Source organism: Leptopilina boulardi, unplaced genomic scaffold (genome assembly GCF_019393585.1).
Source record: "Leptopilina boulardi isolate dan_hultmark-lab unplaced genomic scaffold, ZJU_Lbou_2.1 LbouV2_114, whole genome shotgun sequence".
Taxonomy (NCBI): Eukaryota; Metazoa; Arthropoda; class Insecta; order Hymenoptera; family Figitidae; genus Leptopilina; species Leptopilina boulardi.
Genome location: NW_026137657.1, coordinates 154188 through 181487, shown reverse-complemented (window position 1 = coordinate 181487; position 27300 = coordinate 154188). Strand labels below are relative to the sequence as shown.

General features: G+C 22.1%; 1 protein-coding gene across 2 annotated transcripts in view; it reads left to right on the top strand.

The window, feature by feature from the left end:
- The window catches only part of LOC127282408 (amyloid beta A4 precursor protein-binding family B member 1-interacting protein), a 95699-nt gene that overhangs the window by 7823 nt on the left and 60576 nt on the right, over positions 1-27300 (top strand). Inside the window, exon 2 of one of the 2 annotated variants that reach the window (XM_051306632.1) lies at positions 12479-12625. In XM_051306632.1, coding sequence (XP_051162589.1) covers positions 12524-12625 — 102 coding nt within the window. In that variant the 5' untranslated portion in view covers positions 12479-12523. Of the gene's footprint in view, positions 1-12478; positions 12626-22752; positions 23651-27300 lie in introns of those variants that run through there. The other variant, XM_051306623.1, reaches the window with a different exon arrangement.

Sequence of the window (27300 nt, the reverse complement as noted above, 5' to 3'; positions counted from 1 at the left end):
TAAAATTTTTTTTTTTTTTCATCGAACACAAGTTTAATAAAAGTAGGTTTTGTTGCAAAATAAAAGAATTTCACACATTTCTTTTTCACGTAGGACAGAAAGGTAATAAGATATGTGTAGGATTGCTTATATATAGACAGATTATATACATATATTCACGACACACACACACACACAACGCCTCATATATACAATTTGTTGGAGCGCAACGTCCGGTCTTTCTTAAGGTGTCGGACACCTTATTTGTTTAATGATAGAGTCATTGATTCATGATTTATCAACATTTGATGAGATATTTAATATTACGTATGTAGGTACATATATATGTTGATAATTTAGATTTATAAAACAATTTTTTTTTTTTTACATAATTAAACGATAATTTTAAATATAAACAAAAATACATAAATTAAAATAGATTGGAAATTTTTTTATTTTTAGATATATAGATATTGAAATGTGGGTGACTGATTAGGAAACTAGAATTATGGGTTTATAAAACTTATCAATCGTATAAACCTGTCTTTAATCGAATAGTAAGTTGTTGAAATACCATTGGAATGCTAAACACTAGTAATTTTTTTTTTTTATTGCACTAACATCCAATATTAATAATTTTAGATTTACTATTGTAGTAATATTATAAAAATCTAAAAAAAAGTTATTTTAATTTACCTTGAAAAAATGAGGTATTTTTTTTATATTTTCAAGAAAAGATAATTTAGTTTAAATTAACTAATTTTGTGAAGAAAAATACATTTATATATAGATTATTTATGAATATTGTTCAACTCGGTAAATTACTTTTTTTTTTTTTTTTGTAATGAAAATGTTCAATTTTGAATATATTATTATCGCAGGTTTTGTAGCAAAGTTTATACAGGTTTCTTCCCACGATATTCGTGCCAATTTCAAGTTTTGCGCGCCCAATGCCCACGTGCTCATCGCCATCGCAAGATTTACGCCTATATAACCACGTATGTTCATGAGTGCAAGGTTCCCGGAAATTAGGACTTCGAAAGTCCTACCACGCGTATAAATATTTCTCCGATATATAAAAAACAAAAAAAAAAAAAAAAAAAACAAAAAATATTTTCACTGAAATTATATTTTTCCATATAGAAAAAATGGAAAGAAAGAAAAAAATTTGTTTCCCCTTTTCTTTTTTTATGATTTTCCTTTTCAGTTATACAATAATAATTATAATAAAATATAATTGTTTATAAATTAAAAAATTTGTTTATTATAATTAATTTTTTTGAAGTAAAAAATATTTAATTTTTATTTATTTAATATAATAAATAGGCAAAAATTAAACTTCCCTTTATTATTTAATTTTAAAAATAATTTATAAATTAATATTTTTACAATTTTTTAATAAATTTAAACTATATTTAGATAAAAAAAATTATTCTATTGGTGAATTAAAAAAAAAATTTGTAAAATAATTTTCAGGTTTTTTTTTTTTAGAGAAAAAAAAAAAAAAAAAAAAAAAAACAAGTGCTATAAGTCTGACATTTAACTGATTTGACAGAGTTTGTTCGTATGCGCATTCGATGTATTTCGTGACTGTTATTTTGTATTTTGTATGCGTCTAGTCCTTATTCTGTCCACCCCTTCTCCATAAATGACTGCGTCTCTCTTTATATAAATTTAAAGAAAGATCGTCGACCTCTTATATATTCTACCATATATATATATATTCTACAAAAGCTAGTCCAGTTATATATATTAGGTACTCGTGTGACTTATAAATGAGTCTCGCGAAAACAAGTTTTTTTTTTTTTTACAAACCAAATTTCCACTCTTTGTTAAAAATAAAATAAATATATAATAAATTTTGTTATCATTTGTTATTATTTTTTTTTATAATTTTTGTTATTTTTATTATTTGTTATTATTTTTTTATAGTTTTTGTTATTTTTATTATTTGTTATTATTTTTTTATAGTTTTTATTATTTTTATTATTTATTATTATTCTATTAATTAGATTTTATTGTTTATTATTTTTTAAAATATTTTTTATTACTTTTTATAATTTAAACATTTTTTTTGAATTCATTTTTTTTTTGCTATTTTTTATAATCTTCTTCTTGGGTGTTCCTAACCATTTTTTTTTATTGCGAAACGAGAATAGTTTGATAGGTAAATTTCTACACGATCGGAAGATAAAGTGAGGTGTGAAAGAGGCCGGAAGTTTTGCCTCCGATATCGAGTGACATTAGAGGAGTTTGATTATATTCGGAAAGAGGATGAGAGTTGTATTCGGAAACTTATCGAGCCTCCTGTGTATAATTAATGAAGTTATGGTGCCTCACCGATAATAAGCTTTCCTAGTTTAATATATAAATTTCCCTTCAAATTATAAATCACTTATAAAGCATCTTTTTTTACAATTCTGAAAATTGTTCTTCTTTTTGAAATTTATAAAATATAAAATAAAATTATAAAATAAAATCCACATTTATGTCAATCGTATACAATAATATTGAAATTTGATGAGATTTTTTTATAAAAAAGGGAAAGCTAAATTATTCTTTTTTTTCAACAAAAAAGGATTCTTTCTCGATTTCATAAATATTTTATATATTATATATAAAATAGTACTTTATATTTCTCATCATTAGAATATTTTTCTGATATATTTATACGTAAGTTGTGGTTAACCACATCTTCACAGCTCTTAAACATTTCACTTCTTAAAAGATATTATTATTTACTGATAAATTCAAATAGAAAATTATTTGAACTAGTTTGGTACAGAAAAAAGACATATATTTTCCCTATATAGAAAATTTAAATTTAAAAATGTACAACAAAAGTGTCATTCTACTTTTTCTTATCACTTTTATATAGTCATGTCACGCAACAAGGAAATGATTTTGCGATAGCCGTCGAAGTAAAGTAGACAGTTTAATTTGAATTGTCGAAAAAAAAAAAAAAGAGAAGCGTGTCAGTTATAAATGTAATTTGACAAGACGCACGCGACCAAATGGGAACAACGAAAGTTTATTTCTTGTGGGAGGAATTTTATATTATATTAAATTTTCGATTGAGAAAATTTTCCTTTTTTTTCCAAAAAAAGAAAAAAAATAGTTTGAAAAATTTATTAATCCCTAATTATAATACTGTAAATAAATTTTGTAACTAGAAAAAATTTAAAAAAATTAAATTATTTATTAATAAATAAAATAAATTAGTAATAAATAAAATTTCTTTAAAAAAACAATTTTCAAAGAATATAAGTCAGTTTATTCTTTGAATGTGAATTGATTGTAAAGGCTCGGTAAGTGCATTGTCCTGATGAGACTCTTATATATAGTGGATGCGGTGACCCTTTATATTCATTTCTCATTTTCTCCAAGCTGTATATATGCATTGGCTAACAACTAAAACGTTATCTCACGCATAAGTTCCTGATGTAAGCGAGGAGTATTTTCTTCCTGTCCACAATGTTAGTTGTGAAACAAAATTTTCAAAAATTATTCTATTTTTTTTTTTTTTTTTTTTTTTTTTGATCATCAGTCATTTTATAATCTTCTTTCTCCTTATAACGGTTAGTTTTCTCACTCTTTAGGTGTTTAAAATTATATTAAAATTTCATAGATGAAAACATTCATTAAGAAATTTCACACTCAACTAATCGTATTTTAATTCTAAATGGTTGTCATATTAGAAGACAAATATTTTTAAATGTTACGAAATATTTTTTTTTAAAAAATTCCTCCTATAATGGAAAATTGAAAAAATATTACCCGAATATAAATTCAATTGGTTCGTAAATTAATTTAAAAAATAATATTTTTTTTATATATATTAAATATATATTTTTTTATTGTTTTATTTTATTTATTATTTAATTTCTTTATACTTTTTTGGTTAAAAAAAAAGTGAAAGCAATTAAGTTCAGAAAAAATATTTTCACGATATTTAGATTTTGTGGTTTAGTATATGTACCTATATAAATGTATACCGTTATCAAAAAAGTTTGTTTGAACATTTTTCAAGAGCAACGCCTCCAGTGCATAATAAAAACATAGAAAGAGAGATGTGTGGGTGGAACAATTTATTACAATGCGCACCTAGAGATTTTCGGCGGCGGGTGGTCCCTTTTTGAAGATTCTCTTCTCTTTTTTTTTATTTTTTTATTTTTTTTGAAGGATTGCGCGAGAATAAGAGAGAAAGTGTTCAAGTCGACACTTTAGTATAATCGTGAATAAATAATGAAGTTGGCAGTAAATTTTAGCCAAGTATTGCCTAAATCTTTCAAAATTTTTTATTCTTAAAACAAAATTTAAATTAAAAACTTAAAATAATTCAAAATAATAACTATAATTAGTTAATTAATTAATAATAACTAAATAATAATAATTTAAATTATTTATTGTAATTATTTTTATTTTTTTATTTTTTCATTTAGAATTAATAATTATTATTTTCAATTGTAACGTGTATTGTAATTAATATTATTATTTTTTTAATTATTTGCAACTTTTTTTTAAAAAGGAGAATCAGATTTTTAAATTGAGACAATGCAAATGTTAAATCAAATCGAATATTAATGTTGCAATTTGAAAAGTGATACAATAAATATTAATAAATACTTTTCCAAATTGAAAATTAAACATCTGTTTATATTCTGATCATCAAAATGCAATGTATAGTGGCGCCAAATGAATGCAGACTTTAAATAAAATTAAACAATTTTTTCTCATTTTTAATACTTTTAATTAGTATTTTTATAAAAATTAAGATTCAATTTTTAATTAAATATTTACTAAATAAAAAAAAAATATTTACTAAATATAAATAAATATTTATTAAATATAAATAAATATTTTAATTAAAAATAAAATTTCTTGTGCAAAATTATATAAAAATACTTTTGACATAAAATGACGGCGTTAATTTTACTTAACGTTTGTATATATGACATAAAAAGTAAAGAGTTTTAAGGTGTCCTTCATTCCAACCCTTTATAAAAAAGAGAGGGTTATTCAAAAAGTGATCAAAGGACAACTTAAACGACTTGAAGGGTAAAAAAAAGGTGGTAAAGCAAATGTAGAAAGAAAATGATTTTCACCAGTAAAATATACTCAAAAAAAATCTCTATTTTCTACATCATAAAACAATATTAATTATTTTAAAATTCCAAAATTGCTTTTTATAAAAAAAAAAAATATTTGCGTTTTGAAAATAAAATTCAAAAATTATCACGATTTTAAAATTCAATAATATTATACATCGCGTACAAATTTATTGGTTTCGTTTTTGGTAATGGAATATACGTTCCCATTGCTTCGTCCTTATTTGGAAATGAATTCGGACCATCTCGCGCGATTCGAATAAAAACATTGGTTAGGAACAAAAAAGAAGAAGCATTCTTTTCGATCAAAATACGATTTATTTTAAGGAATCAAGAAAAAAATTCTTCAAATAATAAAAAAAAGTTTGAATATGAAAAATTCCGTTTATATTCAAACCAAAATTATAATTTTTTTTTAGCAAAAATTTTTTTTTGTAAATATTTTTTATTTTAACGCAATTATATAATGTATTCCATGAAAAAATGTAAATAAATTTTGACGACAATTTGCGATGGTGGAAAATCACGGTTTACGAAACAAATAATCGTTTTTTTTTTTTTTTTTTTTCTTTTATCGATCTTCGTGGATCAAAAAACCCAAAGGCAAAGATTGGATCGTGCCAGAGCAAAAACGAGGCGTGTACATAGGTAATTAACTTGCGAACGATGCACAGTCTCTTTCGCTGACAATTGGAACCTGACTTTGCTTTCCTGCATCTCGTTAAATTCGATCCGAATAATTAGCTTTCCACAATTTCGCTCTCATGTCATTGAACCGATTTTGTAATATCAATACACAATGGGAACCAGAATTTCGAAAAAAAAAAAAAAATTACATCGCAATTTAGAAAGTAAAAGATTTTTTTAATTTTAATTATTTTTAATTCAGGTGTCATTCGTGAAATATTTTAAAGAAATATTTATATATTTTTTTATATTATTTGCGAATGGATGTGTGAATTTTTTTTTTTTTTTTTTTTTTTGCTGGTTTCATTATATCCAAAACCTACCGCACATACGTAAAACGTAAAAAAAAAAATTCACATGCAGCTTTAGAGAGTGAAGAGAGAGAAAGAGAGAGACGCCTCTTGAAAAGTGAAGCTCTGAAGAGACGAACTTTATACAAAGCTCAATAGAAATATCGATTCGAGGGTCGTCGTACCCGCATCTCCATTCCTAGAAATGAGAAATCTCAATTTCTTTTTTCTAGACGGATCATCTGATTTTTTTTTAAAGGCAAAGCCATTTTTCAAATATATCAAAAAAGACAAAATTCAATCTCATCTTTTAAGAAAATAAAAATCATTTTCTTATATCATTTTTCCTTTTTTTCATTTTCATTTTGTTGCTTCAAAAATCTAAAAAAAGTAATCTTTATTCTAGCGAATTCCTCTTAATTTGATGCATTTTTTTCTTTTATATATTTTATCAAAAGTAATAATCTTTGCTTGAGAGGATTTTCCTCTCGCATATAATTTGACAATTATGGTTATAAACTGATAAAGAAAAGCTATTATCATGCACTAAATTAAATATTTTTAATTAAATATAAAAATATATAATTAATGATTTATAGTTAATTACTTACATTAATTAATAGATTTGTTTATTTATTTACATAAAAAATATTTATTTGATTCAAACACCGGTGTATTTGGTTATTATCAAATAAATATTTACTTGAATCAAATAAATATTTACTTGAATCAAATAAATATTTACTTGAATCAAATATTTCAGCATTTGAAGCAAATACCATTTATTTGATTCAAATAAGAAATATTTGATTCAAGTAAATATTTATTTGATAATAACCAAATACACCGGTATTTGAATCAAATAAATTTTTTTTTCAGTGTAACTTTAATTCAATGTTTTTGACATCAGAACCTCAAAAAAAAATTGTTTTGTTTTATTATTAGTCACCAAAGAATAAAAATATTCTACATTCAAGTGGAATACTTTTGTTTTAAGAGGAAAAATTGAGAGAATATTAGAAGGGGATTTTTTCCTCTAAATATGAGATTACTTTTTTCAGGGTGAATAATTTTCGAATTAATTAAATTTGAAAATTTAATATTTTTTCTCAATTTTTTTTCCATTTCTATCTTTTGTCGCTTCGAAAATAATTTTCAAATAATTAAATTTGAAAATTCGATAATTTTTCTCAATTTTTTTTTCCATTTCTATTTCTCATCGCTTCAAAAAGTAATTGTCAAATAATTAATTTCGAATATTTAATATTTTTTCTCAATTTCTATCTTTTGTCGCTTCGAAAATAATTTCCAAATAATTAAATTTGAAAATTCGATATTTTTTCTCAATTTTTTTTCCATTTCTATTTCTCATCGCTTCAAAAAGTAATTGTCAAATAATTAATTTCGAAAATTTAATATTTTTTCTCAATTTCTATCTTTTGTCGCTTCGAAAATAATTTTCAAATAATTAAATTTAAAAATTCGATATTTTTTCTCAATTTTTTTTTCCAATTTCTATTTCTCGTTGCTTCAAAAAGTAATTTTCAAATAATTAAATTGGAAAATTTAATATTTTTTTTCAATTTTTATTTTTTGTCGCTTGAAAAAGTAATTTTCAAATGATTAAATTTAAAAATTCAATATTTTTTCTCGCTTCAAAAATAATTTTTTTTTTTTTACTTTAAAAATTAGAAAAAATCAATATTTATTCATGTTTTTTTTTTTCTTTAAGTTTTTTTTTTACAGGATTTGTTAACTACTAAACCGGATGTATGGCATTTATATGGGGGATCCCAACATCATGGTTGTGTATATTTATAGATTATGCTGGAATACTTTATCCCAGGCACAGTAGTTTAAGCTCTGTTTATGGATGATCATATTTTTGGTATCCGCTTATTATCATTTTCATTTCCCTTTTGTTTCTATTTCTATTGAGTATAAAAAAAAATTCAATATTTTTTATATTTGAAATTATTTATACCATATAATAGGGAGAAAAAAATATAATTGATGTTTGTTTTTTTTTTTTTTACTTCTTCTACTGGTGTTAAAATTTTAAATAAATAAAATAATTTTATTCAAAAGGAATAAAAAAAAAGGAATTTTTTTTTTTCAAAGATATTTTGCGAAAAAGGGTGCAAAAATCATACATAACTGCGACGTCAGGCTCTTTCTCTCTTGATTCTCAAAATAGTTATAACGTTTGGGGGCGTTTAGTGAAAAGAGAAAAGACGAGAGAAGCTAAAGATTATTTTTCAAATAAATCACGAACACCAATTTATATATACAAAATTTAAATTTCAATTCTTTTATAGATGTGGATTACAACTTGAGTCTAGAAATTTTAGAATAGGAACTATTTTCAAAACCGTTCGTGCTGATTTTAAAATGACGCACACAATGTATATTTCTATTATGCGATAGAAATTTCCTGTTTTAAAATAATTTCCTTCGAATTGACAAATTGTTTATTTAATTTTTGAATGGAAAATTATTTATAAAGAAAATGATTTTAAAATCTCCAAAAAATTCCATTAGTAAAAATCAAGATTTTTAAAATAGAAAAAATTTTAAAAAATTAAAAAACAAAAAATAATTTAAATTTTGGTAAAATTAAAATAAATATAAACTTTTTTTTTGAAGTAATTAAGTAATTGTATAAAGCAGTAAAGCGGAAATTTATATAGATAACATTATTGTAAAGGATTGACTATTTTACGAACTTTGTCCAGACGGCGCCTTGATGGTTGCGCGAAAAAGAAGACTAAAAACGGCACTCGACAAATAAGAGCAAAAAGATAGGGATATATTTAAATATACGAATGTGAAAGGAAGTTTTAAATAATTAAGTGGGAAAATAAAATATATTTACTTCAAATAATTCGGAAATATTTTCTGTAAATAATTTTATTTTTCTTCAAAGAAGAAGAAAAAAAAAAAAAGAACGCTAATGAGAAAAAAAGGGAATAAACTTATACAGAAGTCAATTGTATATTAAAAATAAAGGAAGTTATGTAACATTTTGATTAATTTTTTTTTTTTTTTAAATAGAAGTCATTGTTATCTTAATTGATAGTAAAATGTATGGGGAATATAACCTTTAACATGAGTCAGTGATTTGCCAATTTTTTTTTTTTTTTTTGCGATAAGATAAATTTACTACCATCAACACTCATTCTCATTTTGTTTATAATATTACAATAATTAATTTTTAGATAATTTATAAACAATATTTAAATTTAGAGTGTAAATATTTGATAAAATATTTGCAATATTTTAAATAAAATTCAATGAAATATTAAATAAAATTCAATAAAATATTAAATAAAATATTTTCAATAAAATATTTATGCAAATATTAAAGAATACAGTAAATTTTCTACCAGTCTTCTTTTCTTAATTTTTTTTTTTCTTTTTATTATCATATTTCCTTTTTAAGTTGCGTGGGTATAACTTTATTGAGTTGAATGTCTCAATGAACCGATTAACTGTAACTGAATCGCGAAAGTAGTACTAGTAGTCATAGAAACGTGTTGCATTTGTTATTTTATTGAAAATTTATTATATAAATTCAAAAATTCAAAAAATAAATTTCTAATTTTAAAATGAATAAATAAAATTATATTATTAATTACTTGACTCTAAAAATAATTATATTTTTGTAAAGTATCGACTTTTTTTTGATAATAAAAGATCTAATTTATATTTTCCGTTTCTATTAAAAATATATATATAAAACCTGATTCGTTTTGGATCAAGAACGTTTAAAATAGATTATAATACAGATGAAAATGTGGGTTTGCTATATAAAAAGAATTACAAAAAAAAAAACTTTTTCTTCTTTTCACTCAATCATTGATTTGAAAATTGTCTTTTTTATCAATTTGTTTTCCAAGAATGGAATTAATGAAAAAAAAAAAGTTTTTTTTTTTTTTTGAATCATCGTGACTCATCATGACTTCCGCATAAGATTCATTCTTATATAGTTTAAGGAAATATCTTTTGGGACTTGTTTCCCTTATATATGATTTTAGTTCAAAAAAATAACTAAATAAAAAATTTTTTTTATTCTTTTCAGAATTTTTTTTTTTTTTATTTGACGCTTTCTCTATACCTTTTCTGACAAATTAAATAACACATCGATCCTATAAGAATTAACTCTAGAAATTTTATTTTTTAACTCGTCTTAACACACTTGTGTTAATAGTCATCATTGTAGGAAAATTTAACATTTATAAAATACTCAATATTTACATGAAAAAATAATGTATTTTCCGTAATATTCATTATATGCATTCGGATCGACTCTATATATTAGAGATGTTAATTTTATTCAAAATAAGGCATCTTAGGATGTGGTCGCACCTTGAAAAATGTATTTTTGATATTCGAACTTATTTTTTTTTTTATCTTATTCTCATTATAGGCAATTGAATATATAATAAATGAAAATGAAGAAATAAACATATAATAAATGAATAAATATAATTGAAAAATAAATGATATAAATTTATTTATTAATTAATATTATATAATATTATATTAATATTATAATTATAATAATAATAATAATAATAATAATAATAATAATAATAATTATTATTATTATTTATATTATTTATTATTTTTATTATTATATTATTATTCTATTATTATCTATTATTATCTATTATTATCTATTATTATAATAATTAATTATATAATAAATTTTATTATAGAAATTATAAATAAACATTTTTTTTAATCAAATCGGCAAATAATTTTTTTTTTTTTTTTTTTTTTTTGAGATAATACAAATATTTTCCAATTTTAAAATTACTATACTTATGCGTTACCTTGAAAAACTTTCTGTCAGTCAAGTTCTCTTTTGCTTTAAATAATATATCAACTCTTTAACGGTATATATAAGAGAATTCAAGAAATACCTAAACGCTTGATTGGAAAGTGTTTGAGTTAAACATACTCGGGCAGAAACTGCTTCCATCCTTAGAGTCTTTATAATTCTCCTTCTCTTTTTCTCTATTCATTTCTGTCTATCTCTCTAATTACCACGGACGAAGTAATTTTACGCTCTATCATGGAATGCAATAACGCTTTGCGCACACAGCTAATGCAAAAAAAAAAAAAAAAAACTTTTACAAATAATTTTTACCTTTTTTTAAAAAAATTTCTTTGTTAATTTTTTTTTTTTTTGTCTCTTCTTAATTTACAATTTTTTTTTATACATTTATTATATAATAAAAAAGAAACTAAAATCAAATTTCAACTTTTAAAAAAAATTTTTTTTTTTTTTTTAGAGAGAATGAAATAAAGTTTATAACCCAATTCACTTTGGTTCTTTTTTTCTCTCTCTTTCTCTTTCTATAGTTTTATTTGTGCGCGGCCAAAGCGTAAAATCGCTTGGACGTGCTTGGAGAACCAGGAAGAAGAAAGAAGACTCATGAAGATCATAAACTTCACGGCATATAAGACAATGGCCTCTATATATCTGATAAATTTAAAAAAAAAAAAGAAATTTTCACCTACTTTATGCGTAATATTTTAGAAAGAGAAATCTGCGCTTTTTTTCCTCAATGTCAATTGAAAAAGTTACGTCAAAAAAAAAAATTTTTTTTTTTTAAATAAAAAAGATAGTAAAAATTACATAAACTGTATAAAAAATGGTAATTTTATGAGAAAAGAAAAATTTACATATTCTATTGATTTATATATCACACTATTTGACTAATAAATATATATATATGTAATAATAATCGGATTTGATATTTAGGCAATTGGCATAAAAATTTCAATCCGTTATACAAGAGAATTTTTGTAAGAAGCTTTAGTAAAATGGTTCACGTAACAAAAAAAAAAAATAAAAAATTGATGTTTTGGAGCACAGAATAAAATATATTGCAAAATATTTTAAATTTTGAGAATAGAAAATTACAAATAATTATTTGATAAAAATAAACAAATAATAATAATAAATTAATTAATTAAAATTTCAATTTTTGAATAATTATTTCTATTTATATGATATAATTTCTTTTTCTCCAGCAACTTATTTTTCTACATCGAGAAAAAAGATTTCTTTAATTCAAAGAAATCAATTCCTTTAATAAATTTTTCTTTGATTCAAAGAACATTTTTTTGAATCAAAGAAATTTTCTTTGAAACTAAAAAGCTTTTTTTGTTTCAAAGAAAATTTTATTTTTTGAATGAAAGAAAATAAGTCAAAGAAACTGGTTTCTTTAAATCAAAGAAATCTTTTCTCTCGGTGTATTCCGCATATATTTGTGTTTCATAAATATAATGTGCGATTTCCTTTTTCTTTTGAATTTTGAATATTACATGATATTTCATATAAATAATAATAAAATTTTATTTTCCCTCATAACAATAAATTTTGTTTCTTTGAAATTTCAGAAGACTTGAAATTTAACTTTTTCCAAACTGGAATAGAGTTTGAAAATGGAAAGATACGAGGAAGAAGGAGGCGAAGACAGCGACAATGAAACAGATCCGGAACAACTTCTAAACGAATGGTTGGGAGAGCTGGATAATCTCACAGTGGTGAGTTATTATTGTATTTTTAATCTCAAAAGTTAAAAAAAAAAAACCAAAAAATTCTAGTTTGCAAATTATTATTAATTAAACTGTTTTTTAAAATAAAAAATATGTAATACCTTTTATTATTTAAATTAATAAACAGAATAAAAGGAAAAAATTTTCAATTCCTTTTTTTTTAGCTCTATTAAAATTCTCGATATTGATAATTTCCACGAATCGAAAATGAAATATTTGATCCGAGAAGTTAGTTCAGTTTCGTTTTGAAGAAATTGCGCGAATGTATTTTATATATACGCGGAGATACGCTTCGCAATTGGCATCAATTGGCATACAGTAATAATCTTAATAATTTTCTAGAACAGCAAGTTCTAGATTTTAATAAATAGACAACTTCTCGAATATCGGGCATATATATCAATTTCCACGTATTTCTATAATTAATTTGTTCCTCTGATTTAATGTATATTTTCATTATTTATTAAATTAATAGGTATTATTTGAATAATAATTATTTTTTAATAATCAGAAAATATAAAAATAATTCTATTTTAGTGAAAACTAATTTTAATTCCCATTGAAATTAAAATAATATATTTAAGTATACAAACATAAATAATGTATTTTCATTCATAAATTATAAGGATATTTTTAAATATAGTAATTAATTTCCCTATAATGACGTGATATATCGATGATTCATTCTATATGCACTTTATTTGTTAAATAACTATAAATGTTTGATTTTAAACTTTTGACCTTTTGAGTTAAAATTTTTTTCAATCATTAGATAATATTTTTTTTTTTTTAAATGTTTATAAAAATGAAAGGAATAATTAAATTTCAAGGGCATAATGCAAAAAGTCACTGTCTACTTTTTCCGTACGGCTTTTTTTTTAATTGTAACAATAATCAAATTGTCACAAAGGAAAAATATCGCATATATAACATTTCGAAATTTTTTCATTTGAAAATAAATTTTAAATTGCAATAATTATTAACTAAATTATTGTATCAATTATTAATTAAATTATTACAATAATTATTAATTAAATTATTGTATAAGTTATTGCAATTATTAACTAAATTATTGAAATAATTATTAATTAAATTATTGTATCAGTTATTGTAATTATTAATTGAATTATTGAAATAATTATTAATTAAATTATCGTATCAGTTATTGCAATAATTATTAATTAAATTATTGAAATAGTTATTAATTTAATTATTGTATCAGTTATTACAATAATTTTTAACTAAATTATTGTATAAATTGTTACAATAATTATTAATTAAATTATTGCAATAATTATTAATTAAAATATTGTACCAGTTATTGAAATTATTAACTAAATTATTGAAATAATTATTAATTAAATTATTGTATCAGTTACTGTAATAATTTTTAACTAAATTATTGTATAAATTATTACAATAATTATTAATTAAAATATTGTATTAGTTATTGCAATTATTAACAATATTATTGAAATAATTATTAATTAAATTATTACAATAGTTATTAATTAAATAATTATTAATTAAATTATCGTATCAGTTATTGCAATAATTTTTAACTAAATTATTAACTAAATTATTGTATAAATTGTTACAATAATTATTAATTAAAATATTGTATCAGTTATTGCAATTATTAACAATATTATTGAAATAATTATTAATTAAATTATTGTATAAGTTATTCTAATTATTAACTGAATTATTGAAATAATTATTAATTAAATTATCGTATCAGTTATTGCAATAATTTTTAACTAAATTATTGCAATTATTATTAACTAGATTATTATATAAATTATTGCAATAATGATTAATTCAATTATTTCAATAATTATTAATTAAATTATTACAATAGTTATTAATTAAGTAATTATTAATTAAATTATCGTATCAGTTATTGCAATAATTTTTAACTAAATTATTAATTAAATTATTGTATAAATTATTACAATAATTGTTAACTAAATTATTGCAATTATTATTAACTAGATTATTATATAAATTATTGCAATAATGATTAATTCAATTATTTCAATAATTATTAATTAAATTATTACAATAGTTATTAATTAAGTAATTATTAATTAAATTATCGTATCAGTTATTGCAATAATTTTTAACTAAATTATTAACTAAATTATTGTATAAATTATTACAATAATTATTAACTAAATTATTGCAATTATTATTAACTAGATTATTATATAAATTATTGCAATAATTATTAATTAAATTATTTCAATGATTATTAATTAAATTATTGCAATAGTTATTAATTAAATAATTGTATAAATTATGGAAATAATTGTTAATAATTTAATCATTGTATAAATTGTTGTAATTTTTTTTTGCAATAAGGACCAGATTTACTTTTTTCGTTTTTTTTTTTTTTTTTTATATATGATTCGCGACTACTCGCGAGGATTAAAATTGTAAAAAGGAAAGTGATAAATGAGAAAAATGTATAATTGAAAATTTAATTCGTGTCAGAGGTCATTGTACTGTCGATCGTATGGGTTGCACTTGCACTTGGCGCGATACCTAGAGGTCGGTCAAGGCGGTCGATCAATAGACTAGCAACCCGGAACGGATCGTATCGTACTAGCATGCTTTACGATGTTCTCTATACGAATGCGGTGACTTCTTCACATTCAAAAAGGCAAATTTAATATTTTCCATATTTCAATATATATATATATATATATATATATATATTAAAACTGAAAACCAATAACTACACTTTCAATATAAATCTTTCAATATAAATAAAATATATTTACAAAATTACCTTTCTTATTTCTATCAGCCCAGCAACAGATGTTATTTATGATGTATATATAGGTTTGGAAACTGTAACAAAAAAGAAAAATTATTTATTTAATTAGATTGCTATGCAAAAAAGAAATTTCAAAATACGTTGTATTTCAGAAATATTGATATGTAATATAAAAAAAATTTACTGCGCACAGAAAATTTACTATGTAATTAAGAAATAGTTACGTATTCCGTAAACTATTAAATGCCCGTTTTTTTTTATGAGAGAATATAAAAAAAGAGAGAGATATATATTTTTTTAAAATATTATTTACACAAGTATATTTCCTTCTAAAAGTGCTTCATGAAAATTTATTCATTTTTTTTATTTACATTTTATTAACATGAATGTGAATTACGTAATTGTAAATATGTTGTTTTTGTGACCCTCAAAAAATGTGCATTGACCAGCACAAGTAGGCCTCGGATTAATATAAATTTGTTGAATTGCAGAATTTTTCACATGTAAATTTCTAAGAAAATTAACCAATGTTTTAAAAGTACCATTTTGCACTTTTTAAATGTTTATTATAATTGAAAATATTTAATTTTTTCGTTTTGCAATATATTAAACAATTTTTAATTTGTAAAAAATCAATTTAAAATTATTAAATTATATAATATTTTTCCTCATAATATTTTAATATTTATTAAAATTTTTTTTTTTAATTTATAATTTTTGAATTAAAAAAAAAAAAAACTTTTTTTTCATCCTTTGGCGAGATCTATCGGGAATAAGTGAAAGCCACATATAACGTTCTGTAATTTTATTATCGACACTTGGATATACATTGTGTTAGTCGGTATAGCAGGAAATTTTCAAAACTATAATATTCATTTCACTTATCACCGTCAATGGCGCTATAAGAAAAAAAAATTGACTTTGTTAATAAAATTTAAAAACAATTTTTTTTATTTATTAAAATATTTATCAAAATTTTTTTTTTTTTTTATTATTATAGGATCTATGAAATATGAAAAAATTAATTTCGACATTTCACGCGTTTGACCGTTGATTACACCCAATTTTAAAACCATTAATTTCATGGTCAGATTATATAGATGAAATTCATTTGTTTAAATTGTTACGCGTTCCTTGATCTTTATATTATTATCATCATTTATTTATATTACATTGATAAACAAGACAATAAATAAAAAAATAATCGCAAATTTTTAATTTTAAACTAGTTTTAAATTTTAGTTTCAATTATTTAAAAAAAAAATTGTCTTTAATCGTATATTTAAAAAATATTTATTTGATTCAAATAATCGCATATTTGACTATTGGCAAATAAATATACCTACTTGAGACAAATAATTATTTGAATTAAATAAACTGCATTTGAACTATAATAATTTCTATATATTTGAAACGCAAATACACCCAGAGAGGTGTTTTATTTCAACCAAATATAATATATTTGAGTTAAATAAATGTATATTTGTCTCAAAGCCTACTAGCCTATATTTATTTGGCATAAATAAAATTTTTTATTTAAATCAAATAAAAATTTATTTAAAGCAAATAAAAATTTATTTAAATCAAAAAAAAATTTTCTGTGTAATTTAAGAAAATTCAGTTTTAAACTTTGGAAATAAATTTTGATAAAGGATAAATTGGATATTAAAAGTGAGATTATCAAATTTAACTTTTTTTATTAGGACGATTATGAATAACTACTGTTCCCTTATTAACTAGATATATGTCACAAATTAGGGGAACATTCTGCATAAATATAGTAATGTAAAAAATTCCGACCCTTGCATATATAATATAAGGGAAAGATCAAAGAGGTCGATAAAATGAGGCTTATTTTTATTGGCTGCTGATGCCACATAGATATGGTTGCTCAATGCAATACTTTATATATATACACGCGGAGCAAGACTCTTATCGAAAGGGCAGACACGAGTCATGTCGCATCTGTTGCTCCCCTAAAAAAAAAAAAAAAAAAAGAAAATGAAAAAGTAGTTCTATAATTTTTTTTATGCATATAAATACCGATAGTGTCATTTTTTGCATTTTTTTTTCCCAAAATAAATGATGCATTAATTGGAGAAAAATAAAATTTATTTGAATTTTTATTTAAACCAAAAGAAACACAGAAAAATAAAAGTCATTAAAATAAGCTGCAACGCTTATTATTTTAATTCAATTTTGCTTATTTTAATCCATTTTGGTATTAAAATAAGCAAAATTGAATTAAAATAATAAGCGTTGCAGTTTATTTTAATGCCTTTTAATTTTCTGTGAAATTAATTTTAATCAAAATAAAATTAATTTAAATCAAATAAAATTTATTTAGTAGAAAAAGAATTTTATTTAGTGCAAATAAAATTATTATTTGACTAAGAAAAAAAATTTTTTTTTTTTGAAACAAATATTTAATTGTCTCTGAGATAAATAAATTTTTGTTTCAAAAAAAAAAAAAAAAAAAATTTTCTTAGTTAAATAATAATTTTATTTGCGTTAAATAAAATTTTTTTTTGTACTAAATACATTTTTTTATTCAAAAAAAAAGAAAAATTAAAAAGTTTTGAAATAAATAAATTTTTGTTTCAAATTTCTTGTCTTGAATTTACGTCAATATTCTTGGTTACAAAAGAAAATAATTTGAAACACAGAAAATTAAAAGGCATTAAAATAAGCTGCAACGCTTATTATTTTAATCCATTTTGGTATTAAAATAAGCAAAATTGGATTAAAATAATAAGCGTTGCAGCTTATTTTAATGCCTTTTAATTTTCTGTGAACTAAAAAAAAAATTATTACATAAAATAATAAACCCGCATGAATAATAAAAATTTTTAAATAAATTTTCTTTAAAAAAAATAAAAAAAAAATTATGAAAATTATATACAGAATACACTTTTTTTTCAATAAAAATCGAAAAACACATAAATTTCAAAAAAAAAAAAAAAAAACTCGAAAGTGGTCTTTTATATTCTCTTTTTTTTATGTGTCGTTTACTGGTTTATGCACCAGTTCCTTTTTTATTATTTGGAAATTTATAATCTGTTCTTTTTGAGAGAGAGAGAGAGAAAAAAAGAGAGAAGACAGGCGTAATCTGCAGGTAGAAGGTATAGGAACATCTGCTCCGAAATGGTAACCAGGGGCAGCTTCATCAGCGCACGTGTTCTCTAAGGCAGGTGGTTGCCGAAGTTAAGTGATCGGTGCCTTCACCCTCATATACTGAGATTTGAACAGAGCTCCAAAAAATATATAAGAGAGATCTTTGCCAAAAGACTACTATACAAAATAAAAAAAATAAAATAAAAAAATGAGACGCGCGTATATTTTCACGGGGGAGGGTTTACGACAGAAAAGAAAATATAAGCGCGGTACAAAATTTTTATATGAGGAACGAAGACAAGCGAATGAGCAGGTGATGTGGCTCGTGACCGGTTTCAAACTCCACTTTTTATGTATACAATATACATTAACCATTTTTTTTTTTTTTTTTTTTTTAATATATAAGACACAATCAGTTCTTGTACTGAATTTTTTTTTCTTTATTTAAAGAAATATATTTTAAGAGTGATATGTATAACAACAGGTGATCCCTTGACATTTTTTTTTTATAACAGTTAATTTTCTATCTCAAGTACGGCAATGATTTAACAATTATGATGTGTTAAATATTTTAATTTAATTTAATTAAAATTTCTATTATTGTGTTTTATTTCATTAACTAATTCTACACCCAGAGAAATGTTTTATTTCAACCAAATATAATATATAGTTAAATAAACGTATATTTATCTCATAACCTACTAGCCTATTTATTTGGCGTAAATAAAATTTTTTATTCAAATCAAATAAATATTTATTTAAAGTAAATAAAAATTAAAATTTATTTAAAGCAAATGAAAATTTATTTGAATCAAATAAATATTTATTTGATAATAGTAATATATGTGATGCGCCCTGAAGAAAGGGACCTTAGAAGCAAACGAATTATAGGTTATGTTTACGATTATTTTACCTTGATTAAAAGTTTCTTTTTATTTATATATAGAATAAAAATCAGTTTTTATTGATAATTTTCAATGTAATAAAAACTTAAATATCAATAATTTGTATTGAAAATTAATCCATGTATATTTTCACTTTGAAATTTTGAAACATAACCTATAATTTTTTGCTTCTAAGGTCCCTTTTTTCAGAGCGCGTTATTTATTATAAAATATTAAAAAAAAAAATTTTATATGCATAAGATGTCAATCTGATGGAATAATAGGAACATTCACCCCATGATTCATAATTTTTAATCGTAAAAAAAAATTGAGTTCAAAAGAGACATTCTAAAGCAGGGTTGAATATGTTGAAAAAGATTATTATTTCTTTTTTTTTCTCTCTCTCTTTTACTCTGGTAAATCAGATGCAATTCAAGTTCTTTTCGCCTCTTGCCACAGCAGCAACAGTTGGCAAGAAGAAAACATCTGTCGATCGAAACGCATGCGCATTACTCAGGTACGATCTCAGGGATTCTCAAAAATTTTACCTCAAATTATGGTTTTAGTTTTTCTTTTCTTTTTTGTTAATATACGGGTCAATTTTATATTCTTTCAAAAGATCAAAATATATACAAAAACAGAGAAAATTAAAAGGCATTAAAATAAGCTGCAACGCTTATTATTTTAATCCAATTTTGCTTATTTTAATCCATTTTGGTATTAAAATAAGTAAAATTGGATTAAAATAATAAGCGTTGCAGCTTATTTTAATGCCTTTTAATTTTTTGTGAAACAATAATCTTCTAATAACATTATTTACTTTAAACAAAAAAGAAAAAAAAAATTAGACATTCAGAGGCAAATAAATATTTATTTGTTACAAATAAATTTTATTTGATTTAAAGAAAATTTATTTATTACAAATAAATTTTCTGTGATTTAAATAAAAATTTTATTTTGGCTTAGAATATTTTTTTTCAAATTTAAAATTTATTTTTCTCGAGTTTACGAGTTTCTCTATATTAAATTATTATGGTCCATATAAATTGGTGTGTAAAACGATAATATTATATGAAAAAGCAAAGAAAATAAGAGAAAGTACCTCTCTTGCTTTCCAAAAAAAAAAAAAATTAAAATATAGAAAATTATTGACAATAATATTCGCACTAATATACAAAAATTGAAGAGTAATTTAAAAAACAGTATAATGGGATTTCTTTTTTCTGTAAAAAAAAAAAAATAAATAAATTTGTTTGATAGCCAACTTACATGAGGTATTCAAACTGTCGTGGTTTACAATTTCAATGTTGTGTGTGCGTGTCAAAAGTTAACTATGTAACAATATATATCTATATCCCATATACTAAATAAAAGTTCGTTGAATCGATTTCCAAGCAATTTGCATTTCTGGACTTTCTCTGTGTGTGTGTGTAATATCAAAAGTGGTCTGTCTGACTCACAAAAATTATATTCGTTTCTTTAGGTATATTATAAGGGTTCGCAACCCCCGTTATACCATTTAATTTTCTGTCAAAGTTTATCGTAATGTATAAATGAGACACATTTTGTTTTTTTTTCTATTTTAGTCACGATTTTATTTTTCACGTGAATTCCTATTACGAATATAAAAACTTTCTGACTCCCTCTATTTATTACAACAAATTTACGGACTGCAAATCGATTCTTGAAAAAAATTGAAACAAATTTAGTCTTTAAATATACGAATTAGTTGCAATAATAACTAATTATTAAATTAGTTTTAAACATACCCAATTAGGTTTCAATCAGTTATATAAAAATAACTACTTATAATTGAATTAGTTATTTTTATAATTAGGTTATTTTTTAATTAACTATTTTTATAACTAATTCAAACATAATTAGTTATAAAAATTACTAATTCAAATATTAATAACAATAACTAACTAAAACATACTTAGTTGATTTTATAATTGATTCAAACATAGATACTTTTAAAACTAATTATGTTTGAATTAATTTTTTTTATAACTATGTTTTAATTATTTATAAAAATAACTATAATTATATTTTCAATTAGTTATACAGAAATATAATCAACTATGTTTGAATCAATTATAAAAATAACTAGTACAAAAATAATTCGTTATTATTTTAAAACTAATTCAAACATAATTAGTTATAAAAATTACTAATTCAGACATTTATAAAAAATAACTAACTAAAATATAATTAGTTAATTTTATAATTAATTCAAACATAGTTGGTTATTTTTAGAATTAGTTATGTTTGAATTAATTATTTTTATGACTATGTTTGAATTATTTATAAAAATAACTATTTATTTATGAGATGATTAAAAAAATAACTAATTATTTTTGAATTAGTTATAAAAATAACTAATTATATTTTCAGTTAGTTATACAGAAATATAACTATCTTTGAACTAGATATTTTATTTAATTATTTATTTATTTATTTATTTAGAAAGTTAACGGGTCATATTTTAAGAACTAGTAATTTTTAAATTAATTAGAAAAATCATTAATTATTTTGGAATTAGTTATAAAAATAACTAATTATTTTTAAATTAGTTTAAAAAAAACCCCAATTATGTTTAATCAGTTATAAAAATTACTAATTTTGTTGGAATTAGTTATTTCTATAACTATGTTTGAATTATTTATAAAAATAACTAATTATTTATGAGATGATTAAAAAAATAACTAATTATTTATGAGTTAGTTATAAAAATAACTAATATTTTTTGAATTAGTTATAAAAATAACTAATTATTTTTGAGTTAGTTATAAAAATAACTAAATATTTTTGAATTAGTTATAAAAATAACTAATTATTTTTGAGTTAGTTATAAAAATAACAAATTTTTTTTTAATTAGTTATTAATTAGTTATTAACTAATTACTTCAGTAAAATCTTGTCGTTAGCAATTAATAAAAATTATACTAAATATTAGTGAAAAAAAATGACTAATTAGTAGAAAAAATTTGTTTTTTCCTTTTTCTTTAAATTTTTAAAATTTTTAATTTAAAACTTTAAAATTTTTAAATGGCTAATGTTTCTATAATAATATATACATTAAATCTCCAACTATTTCTTTGGGGTTTCTTTTTTTTTTTTGAGGTGTGTTTTGAGAATTTTGCGGTTTAGTTACGGTCACTCTGTTATTAGAGAAACAGAAATATCCTTTGCAAGGTGTATATTTTTTTGAGAAACACTGCTTATCTGTGCCGAATGCCACGCGACCAGGTCGTCCAGTTAAGCCGGGTGCCGGGTGTTGTTGAAATCAACGTGGTGGGGTTCCTTCGACCACTATTAGCAAACCTGATACCTCAGTCGTTTCTTGGCTCTCACTCCGTTGAGGCAGAGATTCAATTATTAATATTATAAAATATAAAATTTTCTCACAAAGATCATCAAAATTCTAAATAAAAAAAAAAAAAGAAACAAATTTTAGTGTTTCTGATAGTCATCAATTTTTTTTTTTAAATAATTTCGCAAAAGTTACTTGGATAAATAGTGTTATGTGCAAGCTTAGTATTTTTTTTGTAAATGGAGAAAAAAAAATGTTGACGACATCCGAGACATGATCATTATGTACTGGGTTCTGAAACTTGCTTCTGATATCAAGGGAGATCAAAGAAATTTGACACTGACATCTAATAACTTGGATGATTAACCTAAAACCCTTTGGGTAGAGTATCAGCTGACGATACACCTCATTTATTATTATATCTCAAAGCGAAGGGCATTAGAGATTAAGGGCTAATTAAATATTGGTAGAGGCAAAAGCTTTTTTTTTCTCAAAAATAAGGAAAAAAAAAATTGCACTTGAAAACAAAAAAGATTCCGAAGGGGTAAAAAAAAAAGAAGAAGATGGCGCCAAAGTAAAAGCATTTCAAGAATTTTTTCGGTTCTATTCAGTTTTTTTTTTTTTAATTCCATTATTTGAAACCAATTTTTCGATTTTTTGAAATTAATGTCTATTGGTTGGGAAAAATTGATCAAACAAAATTTATTGCAACGATTTTTGCAAATAATTCGAAAATCATGCTTTGCGGAACGTTCAATAAGAATAAAAGGAGACACGTGCTGGATGAATATAAACTGATCAGATCCAATGTTAAACCAAGAATGGTTTCTGGCAAGGATAATAATAGTTCAAGAAAGCTAATGAGAAATAAACTACACAAATCTAATAGTCAGCTCTTTCTCAAGGATCTTCTTCAAACGGTAAGCACTTTGGGAAATAATTTTATTTATTTTTATTCACTTTTATTTAGTTTCATTTAGGTATTTATATTTATTTTCATTTAGTTTTTTGTTTAAAAAAAAGGTTTTTTTTTATAACTGATTCAAAAACATAATTGGTTATTTTTAAAATACTAATTTTAAAATAATTAGTTATTAAAATAACTAGTTCAAATATAGATATAAAAAAAATTATTACGTTTGAATTAGTTATTTCTATAACTAATTATGTTTGAATTAGTTATTTTCATAATTAATTATGTTTAAATTAGTTATTTTTCTAACTGATTATATTTGAATTAGTTATTTTTCTAACTGATTATATTTGAATTAGTTAATTTTATAACTAATTATGTTTGAATTAGTTATTTTCACAGAAAATTAAAAGGCATTAAAATAAGCTGCAACGCTTATTATTTTAATCCAATTTTGCTTATTTTAATCCATTTTGGTATTAAAATAAGCAAAATTGGATTAAAATAATAAGCGTTGCAGCTTATTTTAATGCCTTTTAATTTTCTGTGTTCATAATTAATTATGTTTGGATTAGTTATTTTAATAACTAATTATGTTTCAATTATTTATAAAAATAACCAACTTTGCTCGAATCAATTATTAAAATAACTAATTATGTTTCAATTATTTATAAAAATAACCAACTTTGCTCGAATCAATTATTAAAATAACTAATTATGTTTCAATTATTTATAAAAATAACCAACTTTGTTCGAATCAATTATTAAAATAACTAATTATGTTTGAGTTAATTATTTTTAAAACTATTTTTGAATCAAAGAATTTATGAATTAATTATTGTCAGATTAGTTAGAAAAATAACGAATTATTTTTCGACTATTTAATTTGAATTAATTGATTAATTAATTAATTAATTAATTAAATTAATTAATTCAAACATAGTTGGGTATTTCTGTATAATAATTAATTATTTTTATAAATAATTTCATTGTTATAAAAATAATTAATTCAAACATAATTTATTATAAAAATAACTAACTATAATAATCAATTATAAAATTAACTAATTATGTAATTAATTATTAATTTTCTTTTTTTTTATTGCATTACGAATGGAAAAATCAACTAAAAAATGAGTTCGAAAATTTAATTTTACGAACTTGTCCGCAGTTAATTAAGTAGATTAAAAAATACTCGAATCCCGTTAGTTATAAGCAATCAAATTTTTCCACTTTTCTCGATGTGATTAAATTTCTCGATATACAGTAATGTGTGCTCCATTTTGTGCTTCAACTTTTTATAAAATTTTCTTTGTTGTTTTTGTTTTTTTTTTCATATGGTTCAAGGATCAAAGGTATAATTTTCTTTTTCATTTAGATAAATGAATTTATAGAGTAATTATTCTTCAATTTATCCTGCGATTATTATTTTTGTATTCCAATTTTTTTTTTTTTTTTTTTTTGTCAACAAAGTTTATATCGCACTAAACAGGAGTCGTGTTTGTGTCCTTATAAGGCGTCTTGGCGAAACCCTTTGTCGTGTCTTTTTCTTCTTCTCTTTTTTTCTCTCATTGCTGTTTCTTTATTTTCTATGGGTGTATATATCTTAGCGAGATATTCGACATTTGGGGTCAAGACACAACAACTATTTCGAAAAAAAAGATGATTGCAAATATTCTAGTGCGCGAGAAAAAGGATTTATATTGAAAACTCACTAATTATTTCTCTTTCTCTATAAAAATTACATGTATGTGTTGCAAAATCTTATAATGTCAAGAAAAAACGCAGCATCCAATATTAAATCCACCTTTAAGTATATTGCACAAGTTATTATTTCTGATAACTTGTTAGGTAATAACAAATAAGAATTATAAACTATAATTTATTTTCTATTTTTTTTTCTCAAAGGTGCAAAAATAAAAAATCTTTTTTTAAAATCAAAATTCATTTAGTTTTTATTTCTTGATATAATGGGGGAAAACTATTTTTTTAGTATATATTTTGTTTCTAATCTAATACCAAAACTTAAATTTTGATTATTATTTACGTTTTATATACTAGTACAAAAACTCCTTTTTGAAAAGAAAAGTTTTTCATTATATATATAAATATTTAGAGAGAGAAAAAAAAATTAGAATTTTGCTGAAGAGAGCAAAGGTAGCAAAAAATATTCTTTTTCCTCTTGCAGCAATTTGTATATGCACGACTTGTTCCAAGTTCTTCTTTTTGTCTCCTGTCCCCTTGTCTTTTCACGGACTCCAAGGGAATTCATTTTGCGGTATATTGTGTTCTTACAAATTCATACCATCTTAAAAACATCTAACTATACTGAAAATTTACTGTATAACAAATTCTAATTATAAAAAAAAAAATTGAAAAAAAGTAAAACAAAAAAGTATAACAAAAAAAAAATTCTAATATAATAAATACATCACTTAAATAATTTATTTGATCTTTGTAACGAGTTATTTTATCGAGGCCAACTTCGACACAATGTTTTCTGCACATTACAAGGTCTCGAAATAAATAATCATTCGAGGTACATATTGAAAGATGTCATTTGTCACGACACTTGTTTTAAAATGAGAGACACACTTTGTTTTAAAATATATATAAATTTTGTTAATTATTAAACGTCAACCCTTTTACCACCCTCCATATGATGTCATCGTCAGTAATTATCCTCAACTGTCTTTAAAGACACCGACATTTTTCTTAAAATCTCTCTCATTATAAAAAAAGTTTAAAAGAAACAGAAAATTAAAATTTAATTCAATTATTCATTATATATATATATTGTAAATATTCAGTAGTCCATTTCTGAATAGTATAAATCAAAGAAAACAATGTATGAAAATAAATCAGGGCACAAATACATAATATTTTCTTTATATGCATTATGGAAGAGATTTAATTTTTTTTTTTGTGATTCATGTCTCAGTCATTGACCCCCTTTCTTTTCTTCCTTCGGTTCTTGTATATATGTGCTTAATCTTAGTCTCCTCGTCTATCAGCATAATATACCGCATTATGCTGATGTTAACTCGAGATTTAAGACAAAAGAGGCGCCACTTCAATATCTACGTTCTCTATATATATATATATAACAAAATAACTACATTCAAATTTTCCAATAACAAAACATTTTCGCCCACTTTCTATAATAATATTTCCCGGATCTAAATAAGATTAAATAACGTTAAATTAAATATTAAATACTAAATTTTGGTGAAAATTTTATCAAAATATTTAAAATTAATATTGAAATTACTGTTTTTTTTTTTTAAATAACAAGTTGATACTTGAATTAGATATCAGTATTTGAATCAAATCATGTTTTGATGCAAAAATATTAGAACCAAATATATTTGAGTTAAATAAACGTATATTTTTGTCTTACAGCCTACTAGTCTATTTATTTGTCCTAAATAAAATTTTTTATTTAAATCAAATAAAAATTTATTCGAATCAAATATAAATTTATTCGAATCAAATAAATATAATTATTAGGCTGTGGGACAAATATATCATTTCTCTGGATATAGAAAATATTTTCTATATCGATGTCAATTTAAAAACTTTCAGGTTGCACTATTTTTCTTATTTAAAAAAGCAAGATTGTGTACTAAGATGTTTAGCAAAAAAAAAAAAAAAAAA